Genomic DNA, 23,973 nt, shown 5'->3' on the forward strand with positions numbered 1-23,973 from the left:
ATCAAATCAATTGTCATATTCCTAGATGGGTTGTGTCAATCTATTTTCCTGTGGCTCTATTCACTAGCCCAATAAATTTCTGAACCAAAATGCTCCTTCTTGGCTACCATTCTCCCTTTTATGATGTCTGCCTTTTGTATAATGTAAGGGGACAGGGACTGTCTTCACCTTTGTATTTGTATACAGAGTGTTTGACAAGTGTTCAGTGCTCAAAAAATGTTTTTTCTTCATTATTTTTAATAATATTATTAATAGAAATATGCTTGCTATAAGCTGTTATACCATTGACCTACAATTTAATTTTATGTAGCATACTGTTGCCCCCTACAAATGTTATTTCATGATTTTTTTTTTTTACTGAACCTGTAATTTCTTTTTTTTCCGCATTTTTTTATTTTTTTAGTTTTCGGCATTGATTTCCACAAGAGTTTGAATTACAAATTTTCTCCCCATTTCTACCCTCCCCCCCCACTCCAAGATGGTGTATATTCTGGTTGCCCTGTTCCCCAGTCAGCCCTCCCTTCTGTCACCCCACACTGCTCCCATCCCCTTTTCCCTTCCTTTCTTGTAGGGCAAGATAAATTTCTACACCCCATTGCCTGTGTATCTTATTTTCTAGTTGCCTACAAAAACTTTTTTTTTGTTTTTGAACATCTGTTTTTAAAACTTTGAGTTCCAAATTCTCTCCCCCCCTCTCCTCCCACCCACCTTCCCTAAGAAGTCAAACAATTCAACATAGACCCCATGCGTATCATTATGTATAACCCTTCCACAATACTCATGTTGTGAAAGACTAACTATATTTTGCTCCTTCCTAACCTATCCCCCTTTATTGAATTCTCTCCCTTGGCCCTGTCCCCCTTCAAAAGTATTTGTTTTTGATTACCTCCACCCCCATCTGCCCTCCCTTCTATCATCCCCCCTTTTTTTATCTTCTTCCTCCTTTTTTCCTGTGGGGTAAGATACCCAATTGAGTGTGTATGGTATTCCCTCCTGAGGTCAAATTTGATGAGAGCAAGATTCACTCATTCCCCCTCACCTGCCTGCTCTTCTCTTCCTACAGAACTGCTTTTTCTTGCCACTTTTATGAGAGATAATTTACCCCATTCTATCTCTCCCTCTCTCAATATATTCCTCTCTCATCCCTTAATTTGATTTTATTTCTTTTAGATATCTTCCCTTCATCTTCAACTCACCCTGTGCCCGCTCTCTCTCTCTCTCTCTCTATATATATATATATATATATATATACATATATATACATACACACACATATATATATACACACATACATATATACATACATACACACTCATATATACATATATATATACATAAAGATATATATATGCATATTCCCTTCAGTCACCCTAATACTGAGGTCTCATGAATTATACACATCATCTTTCCATGTAGGAATGTAAACAAAACACTTCAACTTTAGTAAGTCCCTTGCAATTTCTTTTTCTTGTTCTTTTTCTTGATTACCTTTTCATGTTTCTCTTGATTCTTGTGTCTGAAAGTCAAATTTTCTATTCAGCTCTGGTCTTTTCACTGAGAAAGCTTGAAAGTCCTCTATTTTATTGAAAATCCATATTTTGCCTTGGAGCATGATACTCAGTTTTGCTGAGTAGGTGATTCTTGGTTTTAATCCTAGCTCCACTGACCCCCGGAATATTGTATTCCAAGCCCTTTGATCTCTTAATGTAGAAGCTGCTAGATCTTAGATTATTCTGATTGTGTTTCCACAATACTCAAATTGTTTCTTTCTGGCTGCTTGCAGTATTTTCTCCTTGATCTGGGAGCTCTGGAATTTGGTGACAATATTCCTAGGATATTTCTTTTTGGGATCTATTTGAGGAGGAGATCGGTGGATTCTTTCAATTTCTATTTTGCCCTGTGGATCTAGAATATCAGGGCTGTTCTCCTTGATAATTTCTTGAAAGATGATATCTAGGTTCTTGTTTTGATCATGGCTTTCAGGTAGTCCAATAATTTTTAAATTATCTCTCCTGGATCTATTTTCCAGGTCAGTGGTTTTTCCAATGAGATATTTCACATTGTCTTCCATTTTTTCATTCCTTTGGTTCTGTTTTATAATATCTTGATTTCTCATAAAGTGACTAGCCTCCACTTCCTCCAATCTAATTTTTAAGGTAGTATTTTCTTTAGTGGTCTTTTGGACCTCCTTTTCCATTTGGATAATTCTGCCTTTCAAGGCATTCTTCTCCTCAGTGGCTTCTTGGAGTTCTTTTGCCATTTGAGTTAGTCTATTTTTTAAGGTGTTGTTTTCTTCAGTATATTTTTCAGTATATTTTTGGGTCTCCTTTAGCAAGTCATTGACTTGTTTTTCATGGTTTTCTTGCATCATTCTCATTTCTCTTCCCAATTTTTCTTCTACTTCTCTAACTTGCTTTTCCAACTCCTTTTTGAGCTCTTCCATGGCCTGAGACCAGTTCATGTTTTTCTTGGAGGCTTTTGTTGTAGGCTCTTTGACTTTGTTGACTTCTTTTGGTTGTATGTTTTGGTCTTCTTTGTCACCAAAGAAAGATTCCAGAGTCTGAGACTGAATCTGGGTGCGTTTTCACTCCCTGGCCATATTCCCAGCCAACTAACTTGACCCTTGAGTTTTTCAGCGGGGTATGACTGCTTGTAGAGTTAAGAGAACTATGTTCCAAGCCTGGGGGGGATGCGCCAGCTCTGCCACACCAGCACTCCTTCTTGCCCAAGAACCCCCAACCTGGACTGGAGTTAGATCTTCAGCAGGCTCTTCACTCCTGCTCTGATCTGCCACTTAATTCCTCCCACCAGGTGGGCCTGGGGCTGGAAGCAACTGCAGCTGTAGTTCTGTAGCTGCCCCACCTCCTCTGCCCCCGGGGCAGGGGCTGAACCACAAACTCCTTTATAAACTCTGTCCCCAGCAGCTTTTCCCACTAACCTTCTCTGTTGTCTTTGGTGTTTGTGGGTTGAGAAGTCTGGTAACTGCTGCAGCTCACTGATTCAGGGCGCTAGGGCACGCTCCACCCAGCTCCTGGTCTGGTTGGTCAGCACTGCCCACGCTGGGCTCTGCTCCGCTCCGCTCTGCTCTGCTCCCAGCTCTGTGCGGGATAGACCTCACCCAGAGACCATCCAGGCTGTCTTTGGCTGGAGCCCTGCTTCCCTCCACTATTTTGTGGGTTCTGTAGTTCTAGAATTGGTTCAGAGCCATTTGTTATAGGTTTTTGGAGGGGCTCGGCAGGGAGCTCACGCTAGTCCCTGCTTTCCTGCCGCCATGTTGTGAACCTGTAATTTCTTTAGTATAGGGAGCTCTTAGTGAAGAAACTTCCTCTGCCAATGTAGATTGGTAAATGCTTTTGTGTTAGAGAGGCTTTGGGGGCATAACAGGCCAAATGACTGGTCCACGGTCATATAGCAAATATAAGTGGGACTTTAATCCAGGTCATGACCCTAAGGTCAATCTGCTAAGTCATGCTGCCTCATCATGCCAAAGAGATGATATGGTTTATTTGGGTCTCTTGCCAAGCTTTCAGCAAACTGCTTGTCATAATATGATATTTCATAATCTTTTACTATCCTTCACAATATTTTAATAAAAGTTGCTATCCTCAACTTAGGCTGTCTTGTACTTCCACATCTTTCTACTTGTCTACGAGATTAAATGTCTGTTGACTAAGGGTGGTTTCTAAGCTCTTCTAGAGCATTCATTCCAGCAGTTTTTTTTTTCAATCTGCTCAACTTCCTTAGGAAATGGTGATTTGTGTCAATGTCTAGTAGTGGTTCTGGTGTCAAAGGACATGGGTTCATGTCCCATCACTGACACTCCTTATATGATTCTCAGCAAATCACTCAACTTCCTTGGGCCTAAGTGACCTCATCTGGAATTAAGTTATCCTCTGAGGTCTCTTCTGGATCCAGATCTATAATTCTTTGAAATAATATTGTCCACACTTCCATTTTCCTTCACAGTATTGTTCAAAACTCTTATATTTCTGTTTGTAGGAATAAATGCTGCTATGTTTGAAGGCTATTCATTTCTTGTTTCTGTACTTTCCAAAAACCAAACCTAAAAAAGGTTGTTCTAAAGTAATTTCTTAACCTTGTGTTTTCTTGTGTTAGAAATTCTTTTCCCACCAGATGAGGTGGCACATGCCTGTAATCTCTGTTTACTAGGAGATGCTGAGGTTGGTAGATTGCTTGAGCTCTGGTATTGTGATTTGCAGTGGCCTAAAGTCAACGATTAGGTGTATTCCCTAAGTCCAACACTCTTATGGTGAGGCCCTTGGAGCAAAGGTCCTCCACTGCCTAATGCCCAGGTCATAAGCTGAGAAGGTCAAAGCTTTCTTACTGATTAGCAGTAGGGTCTGGCCTGTGAGTGGCTGCTGCGTTTCCAGCCTGGGCAACATAGGGAGACCTAGTCTCAAAAATAAATAAAATCTAAAAAATTAAAAAGCTTCCCCTACCACAAAACAAGACTTTTATTATGAAGGTAAAATTGTAATTCAAGATATGGAATCTACATATTGCCCTATTGCCATCACACGTCACAAAAGTGTCACTGTAACTTTGTTTTACAATGTTCAACATTTAAGGGCAAAAATCAAGTTCTTAGGGGTGCCAAGTACAAAACAAAGTGCTACAAGGTGGCAGCTTTGTGAACAAGTACGATCGTTACACAGGCTGATTGCTATTTTAATGCATACTGTATGAATATCTGTTTCTACAAAGTGAGACTATTTCTATTAGCTGGCAAATGGCCCGTAGGAACAGTGCTTTGCTAATCTGGTCATAAATCCTGTACAATAGATGCCTCCACCAGGTAACAACAGACAAACTGGTGCACTGAGAAAATAGAGGTAAAAGAATAAAACCTAATTTTCCAGTACAAGACTTTCCCCAAAGCATGCTTGTATATGCAAATAGGAATGTGTGTGTGTGTGTGCATGTGTGCGTGTGTGTATACACATATATTATAGAAAGGAGGCAGGCTTAGAGTCAAGAAGACTTGGGTTCAAGTCTTGCTTTGGACACATACTGGCTGTGTGACCCTGGGCAAATAACTTAACTTCTTAGGGCCTCAGACAACTCTCTAAGACAGGGCTTCTTATCCTGGGGTCTGTGAACTTTAAAAAAAATTGATAACTGTACACTGTATTTTAATATAATTTTTTTTGGTAACCCTGTGATGAAATGTTTGGACAGAACATTGTTGTTAACAATCTAATTCATGTGTGAGGAATCCTGAGGCATAGACTTCAGCAGCGAGACAAAGAGTGGCAAAAAATTAAGCTCAGCTCTAAATTGTAGAAAAGATGCTTATCTCCATTAGCAGAGGATGTTTCTTCTCTCGAGTTGCCTATAACAATGAAATTATGGATCTGGACTGCCTTCTGAATACACACACACACACACACACACACACACATACATAAGTAAGTCTTCTTGTTTACTTTTTAATTAAAATTTTATATTAATTTAAATTAAGCTTTTCCCTCAATTCTCTCAGGAGAAAGTGAAAGGCGAAATTACAAGAAAACAAGTTGAGATCAGAGATCTAGTTTTTTTAAAAAAAATCATCCTTCACCAAGTCTTATTCTGATGCCTTATCCTGGCATGATGGCCCAAGGGTCTTGAAGGGTATGCTAGTAGATTGCAAACTTTGCTGGCTTCCACTATGATGGGAAGGATTCACTTACTATCTGCAGACCAATGTAGCTAAGTATGCAGAAACTTAATAGCAATTGGCCAGACATTAGTGACAAAATCTTTGGTTAGGGCAATGCATAAAACACAACTTTTAAAGGCCTTCTGTCTAGTGGGGTCCTCTTCTGTTTCCACAGAGGCAGCAATGAAATGGAGAAATGGATGGGCAGAAGGTGCTCAGAAAATTCTTCAAATATCTATAAACCTTTTCTAGCCTTAATTCTCAGCAGTCCAAATGTGAAACCTTTGTTCAACCAACAATGATTGGCAGGTCATTTGAAGGGCTGTTTCCAGTATACTGTGTATATCCGCTGTGGAGGGTTATCAAGAAATAAGGGAGAAGAGTCCCAAAGGATGAAAAGGGATGGCTGGGTTGCAATTTGCAGCTACAGAGTAAGTACCAACATAGAAGAGCTTACAGATCGATTGATATTTTGAAGTTAGAAAGAATATTTTCCATGAAAACCCTCCCCTCTTCCTAAGGCCCCCATTAATATTCAGTAAAAGCACTATCATTCTCCTTTTCTCCCAGGCTCAAGTCTTCAGTGTCACCCTTGACTCCTCACTCTCTCCCTCCCCCCCATATACAATCTGTTGCCAAGGTTTGTTGATTTTGCCTCCATAACATCTCTCACATATGTCCCCCTTCTTGCCTCTGACACTGCCATCAGTCTGGTGCTGACCCTCACCACCTCATACCTAGACTGTTGTAATACCCTGCCTGCCATAAGTCTCTCCCCACTCCAGTCCATCCTCCACTCAGCTGTGAAAATGAGGATTGACCATGTCACCCTCCTACTCAACAAATTTCATCGGCTCACCTCCAGCATCAAATATAAAATCTTCTGTTTGGACGTCAAAGCCCTTTGTAACCTCTCCTCCTCCTCCCTCTCCTCTACTTTTCAGTGTTTAACTCCTTACATTTCCCTCCTTTCTGTTCTTCATATAACATTCCATCACCCAGCTCTGCATTTTCTCTGGCTCTCCTATATCCCTAGAATTCTGTCCCTCTTCATCTCTGCCTTCTGGGGCTTCCTTCAAGTCCCAATTAAGATCCTGCCTTCTACAGAAAGCCTTTCTTGTTCCTCTTTAATGCTAGTGCCTTCCCTCTGTTGATTAGCTCCAATTTGTTCTGTCTACAGCTTGTTTGTATGTAATTGTCTTCCTTATTAGACTGGGAGCTCTTTGAGAACAGAGACTACCTTTTGCCTTTCTTTTTGTCACCAGCACTTAGCACAGTGCCTGCTACACAGTTATTTTTGTTCAGTCATGTCTGACTTTGTGACTCAATTTGGGGTTTTCTTGGCAGAGATAGTGGAGCGGTTTGCCATTTTCTTCTCCAGCTGATTTTATAGATGAAGAAACAGAAGCAAACTGAGTTAAGTGACTTTCCCAGGGTTACAGCTAGTAGGTGTCTGAGGCTGTATTTGAACTCAGCAAGAGGAATCTTCTGACTTCAGGTCTGGCCCTCTATCCACTGCACCACCTAGCTATGGGCATTTAATAAATGTTTATTGACTGACACCAGTGTATGTTTAACTTAGTCTCTTTACTAGGTACAATGAGAAAGGATATTTATGATACAGTGTTTTAATGCTTCAATTATATTCAATATATTGTACTTACAAGGGCAGGAGAGTGGATTGATAATTTTGGGAAGACTTCCAGCATCCAAGGATGAAAACAAAAGGTTAACCAGACTATTCAATTAGCCAGAACATTTATTGCTCTGAATATTTTGGTCATGCATATGTTTTTATTCTTAATATGTAGGCTTCACCCATATTTCATGCAGTGACATGAAGGTTGAAGGACCAAGGGCGATAGGGGATGTGTGGAGAGGAGTAGAAGAGGGAAAATACTGTACTTCTAAGGAAATAATACTATGTAAATTCAGTTAGCTTCTCACAATGTAGCTGCAGACATAATGTGTGTGTGTGTGTGTGTGTGTGTGTGTGTGTGTGTGTGTATGTGTGTAGAAATAGAAAACTGTACCTTGATTGTGGCCAAGACTACTTCCATGACAGCACACTGTCTCAGAGTCAGACCCTTGGTTTCTTCTCGAATCATGTGATCCTGAAAAATAGGTTAACATTTTGCATTTCATTCATCTGGAAAATATTTTCCCTTCTCTTCATGCATATAGCCACAACCCTAATTCAGGCTGCCATTAACTCTCATCTGACCTATTGCAATAACCTTTTAACCCTTCTCACTCCAAAAGTCTCTCAGACCGCCTACCAATAACCTGTCAAGGACATTTTTCTAACATGTAGATCTGACCACATTGCCCCCTTCCTCAATGAGCTTGAGTGACTCCCTTTTTCTTCCAGGATCTCTAGTTAGTATTTAAAGCTCTTCATAAGCTACCCTTTTCTTATAGTTTTAATTTTTTATATACCTTTTTCTCCTCCATACACTCTGCTAACCAGCTACATCAGCCTGCTTACAATTCCTGCCACCTGCCACTCTATCTGCTGTCCCCATACTTTGTCACTATCTCTTCCCCATCCCTGAATGCTCCACACCTTGGCCTCTACCTCTTGGTTCCTCTGGCTTCCTTAACAACTCAGTTCAAAGCCCACCTTTTCAGGAGGTCTTTTTTGGTCTCCCCAGTTGCTAGAGCTTTCCCCCATCAGATTGCCTTCCATCTACTCTGTATGCATCTTGCATGTTATTTACAAGTTCAATCATTCACTTAAAAGTAAGCTTCTTGATGGCAGGGACTGTCATGCACGCTTGCATTTATATTTACAGAATTGATCATTATACAGGACACATATTACATATTTAGTAAATGACTGATCTCTAACAACTTTAAGGAAAGATGAATCTTGGTAATTGTGCAATTTATCCTCCTGGACCATTAGTTTCCTCATCTATAAAATGGGGTAATATCACCAATGCTTCTTACCTAGCCACGAGGTGGCTATGAGGATCAAAGGGGTACAAGTATTTTGGAAACTGTAAACATACATCAAGGACCTTTATGTTCATCTTCATGAGAACTCCAGTGAAAATGATCCCAAAACTACAATCACTTAAAGTATCAGACCTCGTGGCCAGAAATTCAGAGGGTGATTTGCCTATCTTCAACAGCCACTAAGTACAAGGTATGGGATTTGATTACAGATCTTCCTGCCTGCAAGTCCAGCTACTTGATTTACTTTGCTATGTTGCATCTAGAAAAAATATAACAATTATAATTATTATACTTTATTCATGTGGGCAAGTATTGATTACAGAAGATAGTTCATTGTATATTAACTATTGGATACTATTTGCATAAAGTTGATTATTCTTTTTGAATAGAAAATAATTTCAGGGTACAGATTTAGTTTTACAAAGCAATACTTTTAAATATGTAGTTTTATTTGTATTTGTCATTTAATTTCAGTGCAAAAATAAAAGACTGAAAAACTTATCTTAAAAGTTCCTCTGGCTAATTCAGCGGTAACTATATTGTCATGTCAATGAAACTGAGTTGTAACATCATAGGATTTAGACCTAGAAGGGACCTAGAGATCATCTAGTCTAAACTCTGCTTTTTACAGATGGGTTAGCTCAAACTTAGAGATAGCAAAGTCCTTATTTTACAAATGAGGAAACTGAGGCACAGGGAGGTTAAAGTTCTTCAGAAAAGAGCTAAGGGGTGACTGATTTATGCCAGCTACTATAGCTAACAAGTTTAGTATATAAACAATATTCAGAACCCCTCATCATAGTTAACTTAAAGGAAAATTCCCAAAGGGTTAGCTGAGTGCTGGATCTACGTTGGATATGTAGATGGAGCTATGAGTTGAATATGGAGGTGAAAGGAAGGAAGGAAGGAAGGAAGGGAGGAAATCTATATATCGTTATTTCAGCAGATCTCATGTTGAAGAGAAACACTGTTTGTGTTTAAGGCTCACAGATGAAAAGAAAATAATGTTTTAGAATGACCAAAAAGAAAATAATGTTTTAAGATGACCATTTAAGATATACATAGTAAAAATATTTTCAATATATTTTCTTAACTCAGTGGTTCCAAACTCAAAGAAGGGTCAAGTTTTGATCAACTTTCCTAAAAAAGGCAAGCAAATTATATATTTAAGACATATTAAAGACTTTGAGTGATATATCAAAGTAAGAATGAAAAGTTTTGGGGTTAGATTAACCCAAAGTTCGTAAGTGAGTTAATCCCTCTACACCAACACACAGTGGATATATAGCCAGCTTTGGAGCCAGGAAGACCTTTGTTCAAATCCTGCTTCTAACACATACTAAGTAACCCTCTAAACAATTCTCTATGACTGTTAGTGACAGAGAATTCATTGATATACCCTTATACAAGGAGTATGCTCATTCAGGAGTTCTCTATACCAACCAAAGAAATTTTATAGATCTAGTCCCTACCTCTGTCCCCTAATCCAAGTGGTTTTTTGAGTTGATCCCCCTTCCTCCATCAAACTTAACTGAGTTTGGATTGTATTATTCATGCATTTCCCACAACTACTTATCAATAATTTACTTTGGTGTTGTTGACCAGAACAATACTTGCTAAAAAAAAAATTATTTAGTTTGTACATAGCAGAGTCAAATAAGAAGACTCTGAAGAAGAGGGTTAGAAGTGAATTATTGGTCTAATAAAAACCTGACCCAAGAGGCTCATGTAGGTTGCTACTGCTGCCTTCCATATCTCTAGGCTCCTAGTAACTAAACTCATCTGCAAAAGAGATAAAGCACTATCTCTTAAAAGCCTTGTTTAGGGGATATTATACAAAAAGACTATCTTAAAGTGAACAAAAACAACACTAAAAGCCCAGAGCTTTCAGATTCAATGCAATGGCCCATCTTGGTTTTGGAGGACAGATCATGAAGCATACTTCCATCTTCTCCATGGAGGGAATATAGACTTCAGCTGTGGAATGTGGATAGGGGCTCCTAAAAGGGGCAAGTTTTGTTTAACTATTTGCCACTGTTATAAAGAGAGGGCTGTGTGAAGGTACCGGGAGATGATTGTATTGTGAAAAAGTCTAAAAAAAAGCCTTTTTTTTTTAAAAAAGATAGAGGCTTGTTTCATTAGGATGCATTTTAGTGCTGCAGTATTTATGAGACTAGGTTAAAAATTCTTCCTCAATATTATGTCCAAGTATTTTCCAAAGAATGATCACTTTTACTTATTATTCTATGATACATCCTGCAAACTCTTTACTATGTCTTAAATTCATAATTTAGGAAAGTTGATCAGAACTTGTCCCTTCTTCTTTAGTTTGGAAACATTTAATTAAGAAAATATATTGGAAATATTTCACAGTATGCATTTTAAATGGTTATTCTGAAACATGAATTACTATCTTCTTATCTGTGAGAAACAAAGTGATTCAACTTAAAAGCAAACAATCACTCCTCAGATTCCTTCTAGGAGTCAATTTCATTGACATCAAAGTATGTTAATCAAAGAATTAATGAGAGAGAGCTTAACATAAGTTTTTAGATATTTTTTTTTGGCTGCAATGTTTGACACCATTGACTATTCCCCCTCCTCAATTTCCTCTATTGTACTGAATAAACACTTATTAAATGCCTACTAAGTGTCAGGTACTCAGTGCTAAGCACTGAGATCATAAACACAATAAAAGGATAGTCCTTGCCCTCAAGGAGTTTGCATTCTAATAGAGGAAAATAACATATGTAGTGGAGAGAGGTGGTAGCCCCCTGTTCACTGTGCCTCACCATATTGATGCTGATCAGATTAAACCTGCACTTCTGCAGCTCAGAACTTCTAAACTCAGGAGATCTTCCAGTCTCAGCCTCCCTGCACTCAGAGATTACCAACATGCACCATCATGCCCAGCTCTTTTGGTTTGTTTTTTCCTTTCAAATCTCATTGTTAACCACTCCATTGCAGGTCCTCATTCCATCTCAACTAGACTATTGTAATGTTTGCCTAACTAGTCCCCTTGCCTAGAGCTTCACCCCTCTACAATGCATCCTTCAGACAGCTGCCGGAAATAACTTTCTTAATGCACAAATCTGATCATGCCATCCCCCTGATAAAATGCCCTTGCTCCCAAAGGATTAGGAAATACCATATAAATTGGCACTCAAGGTCCTTAGGATTCTTGCTCCATCTGACTTTTCCAGCCTTACTGCATGTTATTTTCCTTCTGAATAATTCATTGTTATCCAATGTCTTTGGCACTTTCCACCTGTATCCCTTGATGCACACTATGTGCTATTCCCAGTGCTTAGCATAGTAACTAGTATATAGTATTATTTAATAATTATATGTTGACTGACTAACCTCTTTTAGGAATAGTCTTCCCTAGATCAGGTCCCACTTTCTCTTTGAAGCCTTTCTTGAACCTCCTACCTATAAAATGCCTCTCTATTCACAAATTCCCTGCCTTGCTTGATTTGAACTTCTCTTATGCACTTGTATTTTAACTCGGATCATGTGAGTATGTGTGTATAGGCTGTGTGCTTGTATATATTTGTCTCATCCTCCACACTAGATTCATTCAGCCAATCAGCCATCATTTACTAATTCTCTATTATATTCCAGGCATGGTACTTTGTATTATGGATACAAAAAATGAGATAACTGACCACCAACAATAGCTATTCTCCAAGAGCTTATATTCTGTTGAGGGAGACATGCACGTATATAAATATATACAAAATAAATACTTATAGAATATAAACACAAGGGGCTTTGGTAGGGTTGCTGTTAGAGGGATCAGGAAAGGTTGAAGAAAGGGGTGCTTGAGTGGCAGGGTGACAAAAGAGAGGGATTCCATTAGGTAGAAGGGAATTGTTAGCTTTGTGGAAGCTTTGTGTGTTGTTCGATTTCCTGTGTCCTCAGTGGCTAGCATAATACCTTTTATGTATTGGAAGCTTCATAAATGTTTGTGGAATTGAGCAGCTCTAAAGGTGAGAGAACAGTTCTGACAACTTAGAATGAATGACTTATGTTAGGTATTTCATCGCATTTTCTCCTCCAAAGAAATGGGAACAGGAAGCAAGTCACAGCTACATGTACTGGTAATTGGAAATTGTGCTATGAAGCAAATTGATCATGTGGAAATGTTCTCTAAGAAAAGAACCCACTATTATTGCCAATCATAGTCAGTATAGCTCTTGCAAATATCGATTTGACATAAATATGATCTAATACTATTTTAAAAACATAAACAAAACAAAAAAAACCCAAAAGAGCAAATATATTGTGACTCTAAGAGTCTCAGAGATTGTTAAGCAGAAACACTAGTTACTCAGTTGTTTCAGTTGTGTCTGACTCTTTGTGACCCCATTTTGGAGTTTTCTTGGCAAAGATACAAGAGTGGTTTGCCATTTCCTTCTCTAGCTCATTTTACAGATGAGGAAACTGAGATAAACAGGTTTAAGAGACTTGCGCAGGGTCACACAGCTAGTAAGTGTCTGAGGCCAGATTTGAACTCATAAAGAGGAGTCTTCCTGACTCCAGGCCCAGTACTCTATTGACCGCACCACTTAGCTGCCCCCAAAGTGCTAGACTTGGAAATTAATGGATCTGAATTCAGATTCTATATCTACTACTCACTAGATTTGTGACCTAGGCAGAAGTCACTTCCCTACTTAGAAGTTCAATTTCTTCCTTTAGATAATGAGCAGATTAGACTATAATCCTAAAATCCTCTTCAGCTTTAAATCCTATGATCCTAGTCCCACCCATCATTCCATCATGCTTAAGAGGTTTGACTCCAAATACATATGATGAATTTCCCTAGACATAGTAGTTATGACCACCATGCCTTCACTCCAAGTAGATACGGTCATATCAACATGGCATCATATTTTTTTACGACTGATATTTTGGGGTCTATCAAAGATATAACTGAGTCAGTAGGCTTAAAATGACAAGACATTCTCAAGGAAGAGGAAAATTTCCATGCATGCCAGAAGATGCTGTTGATTTGCATTTGTTTAGCATGCATAAGACTCCCTAGAAATTGTTGTGATAGATAGTGTCATTATTAAAAATTCAACTAAGTCCAAATAAGAAAATTAAAAAGAAAAAACCAAACCCAGTCATTAGGTTCCCTGTGACTAGTACCTCTTACCCAATCCTTGGAGAATAGCAAGAGGTTAGAATTCACAAACTAGTCAAGGGCATGGATTCTGCACTCTTTATCTCCATATTTCCTCAAAGCCTCTTGTAGTGATTCACACATGGGTCTTACATTTGAATTCTCCTCTAGATCCCTTTTTAAGATCCCAAAGAAAATACCCTGGCCAAAGAACAGAGACATGATGGAAGCTTTTCAGAAACCAGAGACTTTCCAGATGAATGGGAAAGCCTGCTTTATTTAAAAAGGTAGAAGCAGCCCTTCTGTTGTTAAACTTCTTCTCTGGATAGAGAGGGATGAAGAGTAATGAATGAGATCCCTCAGAGATTGGTGCTAGGACTGGCTATATTTTCCATCTTCATAAATGACATGAGACAGAATATACATCAAAACATCTCAGTTTATGGGTGATGCTAAACTCTTTGGTTGCAGTAGAGAGACAAATTAGTAGAGGTAAATGGCTGTATAGGTCAAAACAACAAGCATTTATTAAGTGCCTACTATGCATTAGGTACTGTACTAAATACTAGGGATATAAAGAAATTTTTTAAAAATCCTTCTTTCAAGGAGTGCACTGTCTAATGTGGGAGACAACATTACAAGAAGATAAGAGGATGAGTGAGTGGGCCAAATGAATTTTAACAAAGGCTCCAAGTACAATGTAATGCATTTGGGAATAACTAGTTTGCGTTCTCTCAATCTCTCTCTCTCTCCCTCCCTCTCTCCCTCCCTCTCTCTCTCTCTCTCTCTCTCTCTCTCTCTCTGTGTGTGTGTGTGTGTGTGTGCGTGTGTGTGTGTGCATGTGTGTGTGTATAAAATGAAGGGCCCTCTTGTTTGTGAACCAGGAAAGGGCCCTGGGAATCACAGTAGATTATTTCCTGAGGACATCAGTCCAATGTGCAGCTGTCATTAAAAATTAAAAAAATAAATAAAAAATTAAAAGTTAGGTTGGGCATTTTTATAACTGTGTGTAGCAAATCAAGGGAATTCCCAGTTTGCTGACCTATGCAGTATCCCATGGACTAAGACATGTGCTCTAACTCCTTATTTAAAGATATCCACATTGCTAGGATGATAGAGCAAACTCCTGATTGGTCCCTAGTGACTAGGTATGTGCTGAAGATGATTGGCTAACAAAGTCAGAGGATATATTCTCATTACTAGAGACTAATCAGAAGTCCCCTGCATCATTCTTGCAAGATGCCATCTTCCTCAACCAGGAGTCAGGACACATGTCCAGCACTGTGGAAGGTAACCCAGTTTAGCAAATCAAAGACTCTCCATTCACCTGTTAAATGTGAATTAAAATTAGATTTGAGAACTGAGCATGCTTGGTACTTACAAAAAGGCTTTATGAGTATGTGTGTGGGCGTGGGGGTGTGAGGCAGCGTTGTACAGCTTGTTATAGTGAAAAGAGACAGTTCATATATTCATAGGATTTAAATTTGGAAGGGGCCTCAGACATCATCTAGTTGAACACCTGTGCTTTAGAGATGAGGAAAACAAGAAAGACCCATAGTGGTTAAGTGAGTTGCCCAAGTTCACACAGGTGGTAACAGGATCTGAAACTCAGATCTTCTCTGACCTTTCAACCAAAACACTAGTTTCTGGTTCCAGCTTTGCTATTAACTATCTGTGTGATTTTAGGGTAGTTAATTAATCTCTCTAAAATCTAGGTTCTTTATCTGAAAATGAAGTGGTTGGGTTGGATGATGGCTAGCTCCTTCCAGCACTAACATTCTGTGATTTTGTAAACTTTGACAATGATGATTCCCCCAAGTGGTGAGCGCCAAAACCATAAGATCAGAATGAGGAAGTTATGAAACTGAGGATCAGAAATCCCAGGGAGGCAATGGAGAAATACTGGAGAGGAAATGGAGATTAAAACTACAAATGCCAATTTGGTAATGGCAGTTTTGGACATATTCTCTAGCTAGTTTTAAAAAGAGAATGCTACATAATTTAAAATGTCTAATTATCTTTACTGATTCCAAAGTAGCAAAATGTCTAACACCTCACTGGTGACCTGACTCATGTCCTGAAGCAGTAATAACCTTGTAGAGACATATGTTCCTTGTCCTATGATATGTATTGACACAGTTGAGGGAAAGGGGCTTACTTCAAGAACCAGCAATTGGTTCATTTCTCCCCACAGAGACAACTTCTTCCCCAACCCACTCTCTGAAAAAAAAAGTTTTACTGATGCTTTAAAAAAAACCTGGCTATCACTTCTCAAACACTTTTTAATAAAGCAGTAGTTGAAGAAAATGATTCAACTTAATGGGCAAGTCTGATGATGTATGCCTTCTTTCTCTAATTCATCACCTCTCAGCTGATAGGAGGGAGCATGTTGCATCATTATCTGACATATTTCAATATTCCTTGATATTCTTGTCATTATTATGTTAATTATTCTCCTTTTGCCTACTTTTCTCCCTACTCTATTATCATGCATCTATTTTGTATTTATTTTTAAAGTATCTTCATATGTTCATATTGTATCCCATCCTTGAGGGCATGGACTATTCAATTTTTGTCTTTATATTTACAGCATCTAGCATGATGTCTGCAACACAAAAAATGACTTGACTACCTGGCTCACAGTCTTCCCCTGCAGCCTATTCCCCAGGACAGTCTTTGGGGGCTTCAGTATTCCTATTGACAATCCTCTTGGCAACCTGACCATATAATACCTTATTTTTATCAGTTCCAAAAACGACCTCCACCCCACATTAGCCACACACTGACATGGTCCTTTTATATGGTAGCTCTTATGTCCCATAATTACCCCCTATCTACACCCCGAAAAGTCACACCCCAACCACAAACTCTCCCAATCCGTCCCTAATGTCCAAACTACTCTATGTCCTTATTGTGACCTTCAATCCCTTTATCCATCCCTACTTTCCCACTCCATCTCTCCCACTCTGGTTTCATTTGCCTCCTTATGATGTCTTGTCATGCCTGCCAATTTAATGTTTCCCTAACTGCAACAGAATCTCTAGAATAATTCATGTTATTGCCTTTCCCATTCCTAATCTGGGGATCTTTATTACTAGATCAGAAAAGAAACCTCATTTTGTAGCTTCTAACTCAAAACTGCTGAGTGAGGATTATCTGAAAAAAATCATGAAATCCAACTGTTTTCAATAATTAATTCATGATGAATAACCTCAGTTCTGCCCTTCTGCTGCTTGACAATCCTACTTTATATCTATCTTTATTTCCTCTATCCTGCACTGTGAATATTCTATATTTTTCTCCTTTGGCCACCATATCTCCACACCCTCTCCACACCTACAGTAGAGAACCTAGCTACCCACTTGCCTGAGAGGACAAAAGCTACCTGCTGCAAATTTCCTTAGCTCTGTCCATTCTTGAAACCCTCTCTGCACCCACCAACACCCTCTTTTTCCTCTTTCTGGGCAGTCACACAGAAGAAATAGCCTTACCCCTCATCAAAGTTAATCAGCTATCTATTTCCCACTCTTGCTTCACCCTCTTTCCCCTCAAACCCATGCTGAACACCACTGCCAGAATTATCTTTAAAACAACAACAATGTACTAATGCCTTTCACCATATACATTATAACATTTCTGAAGGTGGGAAAACCTTCCCCACTGCATGCCTTCAGATCAAAGGAATACAATTTAGTCAGAATGCCAGATACCATGATTCATCTACTAAAGTACAAATCATTCTGTCTGAGTGGTCCCCTGACTTTGACATCAGGAAGGTGTGTTTCATTTTCTGTTCCCCAGGATCATTCAGTTTTCTCAAAGTACAGCTTCCTTTTAGTCTTTATTTATTTTTAGTCATTGCACATAGCACTCTTCATTCTGTTTATTTCATTCTTCATCAGTTCATCTCATCTTTTTTATGCACATATCTCTTCTACTCAAGAACTTTAGTGACTGCCTATTGGCTACAGAGTAAAGTTCAAAGGCTGATATTAAAAGTCCTCTGTAATTTAGTGTCACCTTACTACAGATTATTCCCCACTTATACACTATGCCTTCTAAAATGTCTGCATGCCTGAAATGTCCTCCTGCCCTATCTTCACCTGTCAAGTTTATGTTCAATCTTAAAAGCTTAGCTCTTATGTCACTTTCTCCAAGAAGGTTTTCTTGCTTTCTACAGTGAGTGATTACTTTCTCCTCCGAATTCATATAGCACTCTATGTTACAAATATGAAATATAATTTTATTATACATTGTTACATAATTATCATATAACATTATATAATATCATATTCTATATTTCTCTGTGATTGCATCTTATCTCCCTCCTAGACTACAGTGTCTTTGAGGGTAGGGTTTAGGTCTTATCTAAATTTGTATCCCTACCCACTCCTACCCCAGCACCTAGTACAAGGTTCTGCACACGTAGATACTTAATACTTTCTCTAAATTTGTATCCCTACCCACTCCTACCCCAGCACCTAGTACAAGGTTCTGCACACGTAGATACTTAATACTTTCTTTTTTTCCCTAAGTGATAGGTGTTATAGGGATAGCAGATACACATTTAATGTTCTTACCTTCAGTTTAGATAGCTGTCCAAGGTCCTTAGCTGCACTAAAAATCATTTGAGGTCCCTGAAAGCAAAAGGAGAAAGGTTAAGAAACTGTTCTTTGTAACAGTAAAAATGTGGCCAATGATAGGAAAATAAGTATGCTGTCTCAATTATTAAAGGTTCTAAATTTTACAGGGTTGTATCAATGTGACTTATTAAGATGAGAGTGGCAGTGTGTTACAATGGAAAGACCATTGATTGGCCAAGATTTGAGTTTGAATTCTGATTCTTGTAGATAGGAGCTACATGAGAGAAATGTATGCTAATTATTTGTTGGAAGAGAGATTTGCTCAGATTTTTTTAAACAGGAAATAAGGGTAGCAGTATGTTGGTAAATGTTGAACCAAAAAATATGTGTGTGGCTGCTTTTGAGTTTAATCTGCATGAATATTTTCTTTATCACTTTCTTAAATGACCAAGGGTCAGCAGATTACCTGCAGGGCAAATCCTTCCCACAGCCTATTTTAGCATTGACCCAAGAATCATTTTTACATTTTTAAAGAAAAACAGGCTATGGCCAAGATTTGGCCCTTGGGTTGTAATTTGCTGATCCCTGGTCTAACCAATCAATGAAACAATAAATCAAGCTTTGATTTCTAGATTCCTAAGGTGTAAATGCTCACAATTAAAAATTTAAAAATCAGCTCCAACTGGTTAGAGCCGGCTCTACACTGCTGGATAAAGCTACCATACAACTCTTCAAAATTCATCATGGTCCAGAAGCAAAACATGCTCAGAATTGCCTATCAATAATTTTAACCAAAAACTATCTCATAAAAGTGATCACTGCCTCATGAAATGGGAAACTGAAGTGTTTCCACATTTATCTGCGGCTTAGAATACAACATTTACCAAATAATGTGAGGCGCTGTTCCTGGGAATCAGCCAAGATTTGGGTTCAAATACTACTTGTAACTTTTATTAGCCATAGAACATGGCCAAACTCTTATTCTCTCCAAACTTCAGGTTCTCCATCTATAAAATGAGGGTAATAATACCTGCAATAAGAACCTCACAGAGTTGTTGTGAGAATTAAATATAAGAATGTTTGGAGGACATTTCTGCAAATATTAAAACACTATGTGTTAGCTTTTTCTTTTATTATACTTACAATGTAAGTGCTAGACACCGTGTTGGACCTTATTTAACACCTAGCTATACGTTGCCAAGCATATAAATTATATTCTACGAAAAGTCTGATAAAATTGGAATTTCCTGTTTTGCTTCTTCACATTGAGAAAGTTTGGGTTCAAGGGATTTATGGATTATGTATTTGTGGTCATTTGCTCAGCCCAGTGCCTGTGACCAGAGTTTCCTGTCAGGGGTAACTCTAGCTCCATCCCAGCCCATTAGGCATCTTTGCTGGCAATAGGTAACTGCTCCACCCCCGCCTTTTGATGTGCTAATTTTAAGTAAAAGTCTTACATTCCTCAAACTCACCAAACAAGTCTACATTATTAATCCAAGAATGAAGATATTTCAGGAAAATTTAATCATTCAGAAAAAGCCAAGGGCACAGGAAGGGTAAAGAAAGTATACATATCTCAAACAAATCTCATTTCTTTTTATAATTTCTACTTTAGAGGGGTAGGGACTAGTGGCATAATTTTTTAAACCAAATTTGTGTTCATGTGAGTGTTTAATAAAAAATATCCAACATCTGAATAGCACTCCAAAGTTTGGAAAACACTTTACATATAGTATCAATTTGAGCCTCACAAATATGGCATGAGATAGGTAGGACTTGTATGTTTATTACCTCCATTTCACAGATAAAGAAACTGAGGCACAGAGGTGAAATACCTTGCCTAAGGTCATATGGAGAAAAATGTGGGCCAAGACATTGTAAAAATTTAATTTGATAGCATTTACTCAATTTGTGGGGGGAATCTAGTGATAGTGAATCCTTGAACAACATTCTTATTAACAGGATGTGCTTTGGGGAGGTAGAAACACACAGTTTCTCTGCAATTGGACATCAATTAAATTAGATCCCCAAGGGAAAGGGCCATTAGTATCACCACTGTTAGGAAACAAATTCCCTGCATCAGAGTGTTTTCAGGAGCCTGGTTCATGAAGATTTCTTCAAATTCCTAATTATTTAATTGAGTAAAACAATTAAAACCAGTGTTTGAGATGTGTATAGACCACAGCCAAATTCCTTACTGTTTGATCTGTCAAAGGAGGAAGAACAATCTGCTTTTCTATTTTGTTGAGGACGAGCTTCCACAGCTCTTTCAAAACCCGCTTCAGCACTGTCTTTTCGCAGATTTTCGCAGAGAGACTTAAACTGAAATAAAATCAAAGAGACATTCATTTTGAAATTTCAAGTCAAGACATCTAAGTCTCTTTATAATCAGGACTTTGGGGCATTAGCCACCCATGTTCATGGGATCATAGGGTTTAAAGTTGGAAGAGATCTCAAAGTGCATTTAGTTCATTTCTCTTGATCTTACAGATGAAGGAACTGAGATTCAGGGAGTGATGTGTCTGAGTTTGGACACGTAGTAAGCGACAGAGGAAGAAATGAAACCCAGACTCTCTGACCTTAGATTCAGTGTTCTTTCCACTTGTCCTTTCTCAAGGTCACACAGGTAATATGTGGCAGGATGAAGCCTTGAATCTGGGTCCTCTGATTTCAAATCCCACCCAGTTTTCACTGCCCAATACTTTTATGTAAAGAACAACTAATTCATCATACTGTGTGTTTAGTATAATATAAATTCATTATGTATTCTTTCACCATTAATTACTTTAGTAATGGATAGTCAGATTTCAAAAACCAAAGGAAAATCCTAACATTTTCAAGTTGAAAGGGGCCCCAGTAGACATCTGGTCTAATCCATGCCTGAAAGTAATGTGCATTATAACATACTGACAAGTGGTCATCTGGATTTTGTTGAGAGACTTGCACAAGGGGAAACCAAGGCACCCCATTTTACTTCCACTCTTATTAGAATCTTGGTTCTTTAAAGTCAAGCTTAAATTTCCCTCTTTCCACCTTCTATCCATTGTTCTTGCTTCTGTCCACTGGGACAAATAAGTCTAATCCATTTTCTACATGATAGATTGCCCTTCAAATACTTGAACATGACTCTCTTGTCTACCCCAAATCTTTTCTTCCTCAGGGTTAACTTTCCTAGGTCCTTCAACTGATGCTCATATGACATAGACATAAGGTCCATTATCATCATGGCTGTCTTTGAAGAATGTACAAAGTAAATATTTGTTCAAAACAAAACATTTTTGATGTTCTTTTTTTCTAGTTGATTCAGAATTAATTCCTGAGATCAATATGAAATGGCTGATTTGGAGTTGGGAGATGAAAAGAGAGGTCTGGGATCTCTTAGCTCAAACTAGCTTGCACCATTGAACAGTATGAGCATAATTAAGCATAACAGATCAAGGTTCCCATGGCAAATAATTCCCAACATCTTTCTCAACTGGCAAGAATTAAATGACACACATCCATGACACACACAGTGGAAAGCACTAAGAAATTTCCATTTTCATCACTATCTGTCATTAAACCAATGTCATACTTGGGAATTTTTATCCTTGGAGACAAATTACAATTGACCATTTCCTAAGTATGGAAAAGCTATGCATAATTTCACTCGAGAAAGACACAGATTATATTCTTGATTGTTTAAATTAATTTACTATAAACTCTATTTATGAGGAGATTCACTTAAACATCACTGTTAAATAAAAAAGGGTGTACAAAGCAGTCACAAGAGACCATAGTCCATGTCTAGCAGCAACAAAAAAGAACAACAATTCACATCTACATAAAGCCATTTTTTTACAATGCTATGCTCTCCTACCTCAGTGACATATGGAGGTGACCCTGAGCTTGTCATGGCTGTGCCAGGGGACTGCAAGCTTGAGCACTTTCTGCTGGAAAAGCTTCAAAGCAACAGACAGTGCATACCTTCTGACAACCAGCCTAGCTAACCATGGAGAGGTTCATTGCAACTGATGATAAATTCTTTGGCCATGGCAGACCACAACAACAACAAACAACAACAGAGAATGGTACTCAGTCCTGTTTTCTTCCCTTTATGAAGTGACCATGTTAGTGATAAAAAAGAGGAGCAGACAGTACTAAGAAACAATTTTTGTTGAGAGGAAAAAGGTAGTTTTATCAAATACTACTGCTGAAAATCCAACAGTCAGAATTCACAGGCAATTGATGCAAATATAAAACAGGAAGGGCCAAAGATAAGTGGTAAATGGATAGGAATAGTTTTCAAAGGAAGAGTTGCAAACTATAAATGGCCACATGAAAACATTAAGAAACATTAAAAGAAATGCAAGTAAAGAGAACTGTGAGACTTTACCTCACACCATGCAAGATGCAGAGGACTCACAACAGAGAAGTAGGGGGACTACCTACTAGGACAGAATAATGTATGCATTGTTACATACAGCTATGATCTTGAATGGTTTGGACAGTTTATCCTGACTATGGATTCAGAGGATAGAGGTGAGGAGGAATTATATTTTAAGCTCACAGGTCAGCCAATGCAATAGATGGAGATAGAGAGTGAAGTGTTGTGAAAGGACAGAAAGAAAGCCAATTTGGCTAGACTGTACAATGTGAGGGTGGAAGTACTATATAATAAAGCTCCTAAGGTAGGGCAGGAACAGGTTGCCAAAGGCATTAAATGCCAAAGGAGAGATTCTGTTTTATCTTGGAGGTATAGGAAGTCAATGTGGTTTATGAGTAGCAGAATGACATACTCAGATCTTTGCTGTAGGAAAATCATTTTGGCATCTCTGTGAAGAATGGATTGGAGAAGGGAAATACTTGAAGCAGAAAGACCAATGAGGAAGTTATTGTAGTAGTCCAGGCAAGAAGAGATAATGACCTGGACCATAATGCTTTGAGATCTTTGTCTAATGACCAATCAGGAAAAATGAATTGTTCCAAGTTTGACATTCTCATTACACATAAAGCCAGAAGATAAAAGGAAGTTGAAGTTAAATATAAGGATAACTAAAAAGTTCTTATTGGAAAGATGAGTAAAGGAGTTGGTTGAGTCAGTTTTTATCATATACTCAAAAGCAACAAGAAATATCATTTCATGGCACAACTGTTCATCTCGTATTGTAGTATTTATGATATATATTTATAAAAAGAACAACATGAAAATGAACATAATTTGGGTGCCAACATCTTTTGCAAAGGATAAAATGGCAATAAAATCCAACAAACTAACGCAGTAAGACACTCTAAATTAAGTCATCCTATACCTTGATATTCAGTGGCTTCAATTTAAAGGGGGGGATGGTGAGAAATGTATTGCAAAGTAAAACTCAAGAGTTAGGATTGAGAGAGACCAAAGACTTGTAAACCACAGAGAAGTCTTATGCTTAGAGAATATGAATGCTTTCAGGAAAAAATCGTGAGAGGCTAGACATGGTGAGCACTAAATATAATTAAAACAAAACTGATTATTTTTTATGCACAGGGGAAAAAATTCATTACTTATGTGGAAATAATTCCCAAATCAGTTTCCTGTGTATAGCAAATCTACAGTTAAGATAAAAAGTAATATAAAATGAGAATAAAAATGAGGAAAAAAAGATATGGCATGCAAT

At 38.2% G+C, this 23,973-nt stretch overlaps 1 protein-coding gene across 1 annotated transcript in view; it reads right to left on the reverse strand.

Annotated features, from left to right (window-relative positions):
- UNC13C (unc-13 homolog C) overlaps positions 1–23,973 on the reverse strand; it is a 580,271-nt gene that overhangs the window by 71,921 nt on the left and 484,377 nt on the right. Inside the window, exons 25-27 of the mRNA XM_036734862.1 lie at positions 20,533–20,656; positions 18,332–18,388; positions 7,696–7,776 (exon numbers count right to left, since the gene is read on the reverse strand). Coding sequence (XP_036590757.1) covers positions 7,696–7,776; positions 18,332–18,388; positions 20,533–20,656 — 262 coding nt within the window. The remainder of the gene's footprint in view (positions 1–7,695; positions 7,777–18,331; positions 18,389–20,532; positions 20,657–23,973) is intronic.

Source organism: Trichosurus vulpecula, chromosome 8, assembly GCF_011100635.1.
Source record: "Trichosurus vulpecula isolate mTriVul1 chromosome 8, mTriVul1.pri, whole genome shotgun sequence".
Classification (NCBI taxonomy): Eukaryota; Metazoa; Chordata; class Mammalia; order Diprotodontia; family Phalangeridae; genus Trichosurus; species Trichosurus vulpecula.